The 9,778-nt window shown below is 32.1% G+C and overlaps 1 protein-coding gene across 1 annotated transcript; it reads left to right on the top strand.

Moving 5' to 3' along the window:
• Positions 1–9,101: 9,101 nt before the first annotated feature.
• On the top strand, positions 9,102–9,778 carry LOC131028113 (germin-like protein subfamily T member 1). The gene has a single exon (XM_057958339.1). It carries the CDS (start codon positions 9,143–9,145, stop codon positions 9,776–9,778), a length of 636 nt encoding a protein of 211 aa, XP_057814322.1. The 5' UTR covers positions 9,102–9,142.

A 9,778-nucleotide genomic window follows, 5' to 3' on the forward strand; every position in this document is an offset into this window, starting at 1 on the left:
AAATAATAATATTCAAAATCAGTACTATGGTGGACTTATAACATAGACTTGTTATCATTCATTATTATGTACTTATTTGTTCATGTAATGGACAAGATGAATTTATTTTACGAGAACTAGATTAGAGTAGGACATATACATACATATATATAAACAATCATCAACTTATTTATATTGAATGAAGTTACATCAATTGACATGAAAAAATAACTATCAACATAAAAAACTATCATCATCAATTAGTGAACATGGGGCCAATGCACATAGTTTAATTATTTAACAAAAGTAGATGAATAAAATGTTGTTTATGAAACCAAAATTATATCAATGCACATATGTTCTTCTAGGGGTCCTAAAAAAAAAGGAATGTTCAAATGTCATTAAAAATATATATTTAAAAGTAAAGTTCAATTTACGCTACAAAAAGTTAAATGTATTTTATTCAGTCTAATGTTCTCACCAAGTTGTATCTATGCCATCCATGTCATCAAGTTGTACTTGAAATCTCAATACCAAAATTTCATTTTACCTATGTATATAACAATAATATATATGTTAAAGGGACAAAGACCAAAATTTATCATAATTAAATTGAATTCTAGGACCTTATCTTGTATTACCATATAACAACAATAAAAGAATTGCACTCACCTAGTATTACAACTTCGATTAGCCAAAAGTTGTAAAATGTACAAGTTCAGTGTCATCCATGTTACATAAATTTGTACTTGACACTTGAACACCAAATTAATTAGCTACATGTATAAGAATAAAGAAGACATATATACATAGAGAAATTTACATATAAAAAGTTCACACAATTAACACAAATCTACATGCATAAATTTGATTCAACCTAATGTACCATCTGCATCCTCTCTCTTCTGCAATGTGTCTATGATTGCCTCGTGCTCTTCCATTCAAAGTGTCCATAATACCTTATTAGTAGGTCTCCCTTTGTATCTTTCTAATTTTATGTTTGTTTCCACCACCAAATGAGAATAGTGTATAGTCTTCTTTTCTGATTGGTAGTCTTCATAAGGTGGTAAGCCATTCCTTCTTGTTAGGCATTTGCATATCCATTTGCCAACTACCACAATAGACCCAACTGGATACTGAAAACCATCATCATCTACTTGATGACATATCAACTTTTTCTTAGGTTCTAAACATATAGCTATCCAATACTCGATCTACTCATCATTATCCTCAGGTGCAAAAACAACATACACATGTCCTGGAAAACAAAATTAAGTACATGAAGAAATAAAACCTGTTAGAATTTATAATTCATATGCAATCATAAATTATATGACAATACATAAGTAATATAATTTAAAGTTATAAATAAGAAATTGAGTTAAATTACCAGGTTGTATGAGGTTTGAAACATAATCATAATCTTCTGATGCAAATGCATGATGTAGGTCTTCATTTCTTCTAACATCTTGATATTGTGTCTCACTAGGTGTTAAGGATTTTTGTTGACATTCTTCAACCCATTATGTATTCTCACATTCTTCCCATTCACCCGCAACACAAAATTGACAAACATATGCAAGCTCCCTAGTCCATATAGTCCAAGTGTTAGAATTAGAACTCTTAAATGAATGCCATCTAGCTGACCCATTGATTGTATCACAATCATATCTTGGAAGGATATTCTCCTCATCAACTAGCTAGAAGAAATGTCTGATTGTAGAGTTTTGACTTGATCCTATGGATAAAGTTCCACTACACCAGTCCATAATTGCACTTGCATTTTTAAATTTATCCTTTTCCTTGAATTTGAATTACTCTCTGCAAAGGGCTCTCATAACACATGCACTGACACCATCATGTTCTCCTTTCTCATGTACAACCTTAAAAATATCCACATGTGTTCAATATTAGTTTGCTTATGTATCCTACTCAACCAATAAAACATTTTAGCATTCTTGAATTGCCCTGTGAAATTATCTGACCATATTAGATGTTGTGTCATCTAAATTTTTGTCTCCCTCAAATTCTCATAAAAGGTCTTGAAGCAATGCTGGACAAACTCTGATGAGTTTAATTTATTATCACTCATATATAAATGGTACTATCTCAAAATTTTACGATCCTTTTATGTACTATCAGGTGCATGCCTATAGACAATATGAACAAAAAATGCTACTTGCACCGAATTGTAATATTGTGATTGGACCTCATCTTGTGGTGCAAGCATGTAGTTCTCTGTAAAGTCACTGACCAAAAGTATACTACCAACAAGAAATGTATTCTAACATATTCGAAACTGACCATCAATCCATGTAGCATTTTGAGAGTGTTTAACATATTTAGGTATGATCTTACTCTTAAATTCATTCATAAATGCATGAACAATAACTTTTTCAGTAATTAGGTTGCACCATCTCCCAACCTTTCCATCCTTCAATGAATACTCAACAGTTTTAAATCTTTTTACATCAAGTAATTTTTGTCCAAAATCAATTAAATATTTTCATGCAAACATTCATCCAACAATGCAAGATTGCCACATATATCACATACACCAGAAACATATGCATTGGAAATAAAATATTTCTCATTAGGTGGGTTGCAAAACAAACTTGATATAAGCTCCTTTATAGTTTCAGGCGGTATATTTATACCACATTCTTGTAGCATTCCATTACTATGCATGGTAACATGTATATATCAGAATACATCATAACGGTAATGAAATTGAACATGAGTTTTGCACCAACATGTGACTCTTTCCTTGTTAATCCAAACATACCAAGGTTTAAACTTTTCAAAAGACCTTTGACTAATGCTAATAGTTAACACCTTATCATCCAAAAAAAAATTGTACAATTCAATTTGAGTCATGTCCAAAAGGTGTTTTGGATGTCGATCATGAATTCTTTACCCCTCTTAATTTAAGCACATCTCTAGCATTAAGTGATACTCTCATATTATCATGCCATAATTTTTTGATCAAAATTTTGAGTAAACCATTAAGTTTAATATCAGACCTTGATAGTCTACCACTAAAAGTCCACAAATTGTTTGTCGGATCACTTTCAAAGTTAACTCTTCTCTTTACATCTCTTGACAAAGTTTTACAATGAATATCAAGATATCCACTTATGTTAGTCATCATTCTTTTATCAGAAGTTGTTTTGCTTACTAAAGCTATTCTTATTGCTTGTCATGATGCATTCCTATCTTTAGAATGACTTTTCTTTCTGATTGTATCAAAGGTGCTAGCAATAGTCGATACACTTATTTTAAAGACTCGTCCTTCTTCTTGGGTTTGACATTAAAGCCTAACTTCTTCATCACTTTTTGCATTTTAGTCATTTTAATTAGTTGTAACATTAATTGACATTGAAACCCAAATTTCTTATTATAAAATAATTGTCTAAACAATCTATTTGCATGTGTCCTAATCTGTCTCCATGAAACCAAGTGAGGAAGATTGTCTAGCACATCGCTTTTAATTTGAAAATATTCATTTATTTCATTATCATTCAAACATGTTTCTTTTTCAATTGGTGTTTCCATGTCTACATCAACATTATTGATTTCAAATGCCGGTCGATTTTCAATTTCAATTGGGGTTTCAATTACTATTTCATTTTCATTTTCAATTTGAGTTTTACTTTCATTTGGGATTTGATTTTCAATTGGGGTTTGATTTAATGAGTAACCTGCTTCTAATAAATCACCAATTTGTTTGTGAGAATAAACATGGGAATATGAAGACATACCTATATCCAATAATGGATTAGAAGATGCACCTAAATTTGGTTCTACTGTGTTTCCTTCTTTAACATTTATGGTGTCCTCAAAGTTCTCATCTTCTGAAATAATTTTTAAAATTTAAGCTCCAACTTTGTTCAATTGTTTAATTCTTTCTCTTCTTTGTCGTTGACGTTTTGTCTCCTCTCTATTTCTTGCAATGTCTTCAGTTGTTAGAACCTTCCTTCACCTCTTTTTTTGTTGATTTGATCCCATGGATACACCAAAATTTTAATTTAAATGGATCTCCTTGTCAAACTGATAACAAGACAAAGAAAAGAGAATTATTTAACAAAACATTCTCTCTACAGATCAAAGGTTTCTTGGATAATGATTGAATAATCATTCAGTCATTGAAATTTGTCCTTGTGGGCCACTTTTTTTCCCAACGAATCTTTTAAGAAATAGGTGCCCATTATTTGAATAAAACGGATGCCCGTTTTCATATTAGGTAGACGTTTATAAAAATGGGTGCCAGTTTTGCTTTCAACAGTACAAAGCGAAACGGGCGCCCGTTTTTTGAATTTCAAATAATGAGTGGCTATTTCATACAACTTGGAGGGGGAAACAACCCTTTGCCTTGGTTATGCTTGGTGGGACCAAGCTTATGCTTGGACCTCAAAAAAAATGACTAAAGCAAAATAATATCAGATTTATGCCTTGGGCTAATTTTTTGAGGGCCTTTCTAATCAAATTTTTTGATGAAACAAAAACCCATTAGATTTCTCAATGTCTTGATTTAAAAAATGTAAAATTCATAATGATAAGATTATTTTACTATTTTTACATTATTTATTAGTCAAGAGTGGTACGTAAACCTAAAATATCGAGGTTCGGTAAAACTTTAATAAAAATTTTGTTTTTTGGCTTTTTATAAAAATAAATTATATGAGATCAATCTTCATACAATTATTTTGAATATTAAAACTTAAAATTAAAAATATGAAATTTTCATGAAAATTATGGTGGCCGTACACCCGATATTTTGAAAATGTACTTTATTGTCAATTAAAAAATTAACAAAAAAATATAAATATTCAATAAAAAAATAAGCAAAAATATTCTCATCAATATTTGGTGTCTTAGGTATTGTTTCCCAGAAGGATTTCAAAAAATTCATTTATTTGCATCAAAAAATGGTGGTCGTACATATGTGTGGTATGGTCCTGAAACATGCAATTTGAAAAAGTGGTTTTAAACATGCATACTTAAACATGATTTCTACCATATGGGCATTAAAATAAATTACATATTTGAAAACTAGACTCTGAGAACTACATTTTTAATTATTGAATTTTTTATAGATTCAATCTCTAAGTGCCTCAAATTTTTACATAAATTGATAGAAAATTAAAAAAATATAGAAAACACTTCCAGTTTTTGCCCAAAAGTGGGACTCAACTTCTTGCAGCCACCCAATAGTGAAGAGGATATTTAGGTATCTAAAAAGGACTACGGACTATGGATTGTGGTATACAAAGGATGATAATTTTATATTGAAAGCGTATCATATGCTAATTGGGTCAGATGTGTAGATGACATAAGGAGCACAAGTCATGGTGCATTTTTCTTGGGAGATAAATTGGTCTCTTGATTGTCTAAGAAGAAGGATTTAGTATCATTATCTACTACAGAGGCATAATTCATTATAGTAGAATCTTGCTACACTCAGGTTATATGGATGAAAGAAAATATGAGAGATATCACGATAGTGTATGATGAATAAATTCCTATTTTGTGTGATAAAACAAGTGCGATTAACATATCCAAGAACCTGGTGATACATTCAAGGACCAAACATATTACAATATGTTATCACTTCTTAAAAAGATAAGGTTGTAGAGAAGGAAGTCAGGATGGAGTATATATCTACTAAATAATAGATTGCAAATATCCTCATTAAGGTATAGGCAAATGATACCTTTGAGTATTTCTAGCAGAAGTTGGGGATCATGCCTCTCCTTTTTTAAACTAGATGTACTAAAGAAATACATCCATCTAGGGGGAGTTCTAGAGCTCATCAACTTTGATCCTAGATTGATGTGGTGGCTTCTCTTTCGGGGAGAAGTGAGTATTACAATCATCAAAGCTTATCAACTATGAAGATAGAGCAATTTTGTATAGTTCCCTTCATCATTGATGTCAAAGGGTGAGAGATATACAGGTTGAGATCAATTCTATTTTCTATTGGTGGTACACATGTGTTTCCATCAATGACAAAGGGGGAGAATACTGGAAACTTAAGTTGTTAATCTTTGTTGTCATTGATGTCAACTTGTCTCGTGTTATCATTGCTGTCACGATGCGAGTGCTCTAGTATTGTTGAGTTATCTTGCAGATATGTTGAAGTGTTTCCAAAAGGATTGTATAGTAGAAGTTTCAATATGTAGGAAACAATAATTATGTAGGAAATAATTTTTAATATCTCAATGGAATAATTCCTTGCATTCATCTAGAATGTGAATATTATGTGTTATGGTTCTAAATAAGATGTCCATGTTATGTGTATATTACACTATTAGATTTGTAGGTCCTCTATTGCTCAAATGGTAGAGTCCAGTTATTGATGTTTCTCATGGTAAAATTATCTATTAGAATAGGTCTAGAGAATGTTTGGTGGCTTTTGTATATGTGGATTCATGTAATTTGTGAAATGTTCCAAATTAGATTTCAGGTGATGGTTTGATTAGCAAGTGTCGTTATGATGCTCCAAGTTTTGTGTTGTCAACTTGTCGAGTTTCCAATTTACTATGGTATTGTATCCTACTTGTATCATATTCTTTTGGTCAGGGTTTTCTTTGGAGGATGAGTTTGGTTAGTGTTTTGGGTCTCACCATGGTGTGTGTAGATTCAAACTGTGTAATTTTTATTAAAGAATAGTTTTGGGCTAACTAGTTAACATGCCTTAATGTTTATCTACATGTTTCATTTGATTTTCACTTTGGAGGATGTATTAGAATTTACAATGCATTGGAATCAACTTAGATGGGTGTTTTATGATGTTTTTGGGTCCTCTTTATGTGATCGAGTGGACCACAATGGTTCTTATTGGTTCAAGTGGTCAAATTTAAGTAATTTAATGTACATTATGTTTATTGTCAACCTATTTAAGAGTTTTAATAACTAATTTTGTATATACAAGAGTAGGGATGTATGAGTGATGGTATGGAAGGATAGTGAATAGAAAATATTGTTGGTTTGTGAGTAGATTCGATGTTCATGTGAAATTTTTTAGTGAAGAGCCTTAGAGATAATATCTTCTATATGATAGAGTTTTGAGATAGAGTTTAAAATGAGATATGTTTGGCATGATCTTGGTCGCTTAACACAGTGATTCAAGGATAATTTCATGATCAAGAGATCTTATTACTTTCAATTTGAAACTATTCCTTTCTTTATCCAAAGACAATGGATCTTGTTGCAACGTTGTAAGTTATTTGTATATTACCTTAAGGTTGTGCACCTTAGTTTCGCAAGTCCTCTTACTAGAAAAGTATTCCAAAGGAAACATTGTAATATATTATATTCATATTGAGTCTGATTCTCACCATGTTTTTTCCTTGCTTGGGTTTTCCATGTAAATCTGGTGTTCATGAGTTTTTTGTGATCTAAACTTTCATGATTTATTACTACTATAACTATATGGTTGTAGTTTAAAGTTTGAAGACCAGAAATTAAGTACTTTTGAGGTCTGAACCGATTCACCCCCCTCTCAGTCTTGTGGTGTGTCCAACACTTGTCTCATTTTGTATTTTTCATTTTTTCATACATTAATGTTTACTAAGGAAATCAAGAACATAGAATTCATTTTATGTTTCTTAAGATAATTTCATTGCAAAATTAATAATAGAGCTAGATTCCTAAAGTACACCACATTGCAAGAATAGCTATAGTTATTTTTGTGCGGCGTTGACAATCATTTGCTTCTTGTTAACTTAAATCTTCACTTCTATATCCAGATAGATTCATGTTTCAAATATAAGGAAAGGAATAAGATATTAGTGCTACATAATAACAACAACAACGATCCTTGTAATTTAATAAATTGGAGGCAACTTAGGTTTAAGATTTTGTTTTGAATGAAATTATCTCTATAAATACAAAATTTAATTATGAATATGCTTGTTAAAAATGCATGAGAGAAAATAAACACAATGTGGAATGACAAAAAATGATACACTCAACTATAGATGGTCTTTGGTTGGTGGTTCTCTCATCAACATAGACAAGCCAAAACAAATAGTGTCCCAAGCCTTTCAACAAAATAGCTCATTTTGGCATTTAGCTGTCGGCTCTCTCTATTATGGCATTCTCTTAGATTGTAAATCTAGCACTAGGATTGGTTTTGTGTCTACATGTTAAGTTGGCTAGTTCTCAATGATAATGTCTTGTCATAACAACAATAGTCGATATGTATGCTAAGAGATGGATAGCATTCAAAGGGCTGCTAACAATAATTCATAAACAATAAAGTTCCATGATGTTAGTATTAAATGACTACAAAAAAAGAAAAAAAAACTTTACTTGATATTTAACAAAATAAAAACTATAGCTCCCTTTTTTGGTAAGTCAATCAAACAAAAATTGATAATAATTAAGTTCAAATTTTATTAGTCAATTTTGACTAATAAAATGTGAACAAATATTTAAAATGTGAATAGGATGCAAAATTATTATTGATATTTTCACCATTAAATAAAATGATTTTTAAATAAAACAAAATAGTGATGAAATAAAGGAAGACGAAACAAACATAGGGTCCCGAGGAAAAAAAAGACTATTAAATAAACAAAACATTTGTACCATGGACTAAGTCATAAGGTCCTCGGGAGACTCTGAACACGGTTCTATCCATGGTGCGAAAAAGTCCACTGATTCAATCATATACGGTAGCTGCTACGAGTATCAGCTTCTATATTTTAATATATAGTAAGTGATCAGAAAATACACTCTATCCGCCATAGTAGACTGAATCGTCCGGAGAATGTCTGTACTGTTCTACGTAGCATGTGACGCAAATGAGCTAATACATTTATAGCTTTGTAAATATTTTTTAATAAAACCGCCATTGAAACAAATGTATATCGCCCACAATTGACGAATTCGTCTGTGTGATCAATTATAACGAAAATGTAATCACCATTATTTGACAAGTATCCCAAGTTATGGGTTTAACAAGTCTAAGGAACGCGTAATCCTTAAGAAACCCAATCTCCCAGTTACCCTTATAAATACCTGGTTCTGGTATGCTCAAATCATATCAAGCTTACTTCAATTTCTCATATCATACAACATTCCGCGGCGATTGGAAATGAAAACATCCTCGACAATGATCAAAGCTTCCCTGAGCTGCATTTTATGGCTATCTATTATGGTTGCCATTAATGCATCAGACCCGGATCCTCTGCAGGATTTCTGTGTGGCTGATACTGCTGAAGCTAATGTGAAGATCAACGGTTTTGTGTGCAAAGACTCAAAGACAGTGAAGGCATCAGATTTCTTGTTTAGGGGACTATCTAATCCACTCTCAACCAACAACAATTTAGGGTTCAATATCACCGCAGGTAATGTGGTAAATTTCCCAGGAGTAAACACACTAGGCATATCAATCAACCGTGGGGAATTTGCCCCTGGTGGTTTGAATCCCCCACATATTCATCCTCGGGCTACTGAGATCATATTTGTAATGGAGGGCACTATTTTGGCTGGTTTTATCAGCACAGATAATGTGTTGTTCTCACAAAAGTTGGAGAAGGGAGATGTGTTTGTAATTCCAAGGGGCTTGGTGCATTTTCAGCAGAACGTGGGGGCGTCATATGCTAGTACAATTACTGCTTTTAACAGCCAGCTGCCTGGTGTTCAAGTGATTGCATCTGCCCTGTTCGGAGCCGATCCTTCCATTCCACAAGATGTGTTGACCAAGGCATTTAATGTCAATGATCAACAGCTCAAAGAATTGATTTCTGGGCAAATCGCTGCACCTGCACCTGCACCAATGGGGCATTAA

The sequence above is a fragment of the Cryptomeria japonica genome, chromosome 4, assembly GCF_030272615.1.
Source record: "Cryptomeria japonica chromosome 4, Sugi_1.0, whole genome shotgun sequence".
NCBI lineage: Eukaryota > Viridiplantae > Streptophyta > Pinopsida > Cupressales > Cupressaceae > Cryptomeria > Cryptomeria japonica.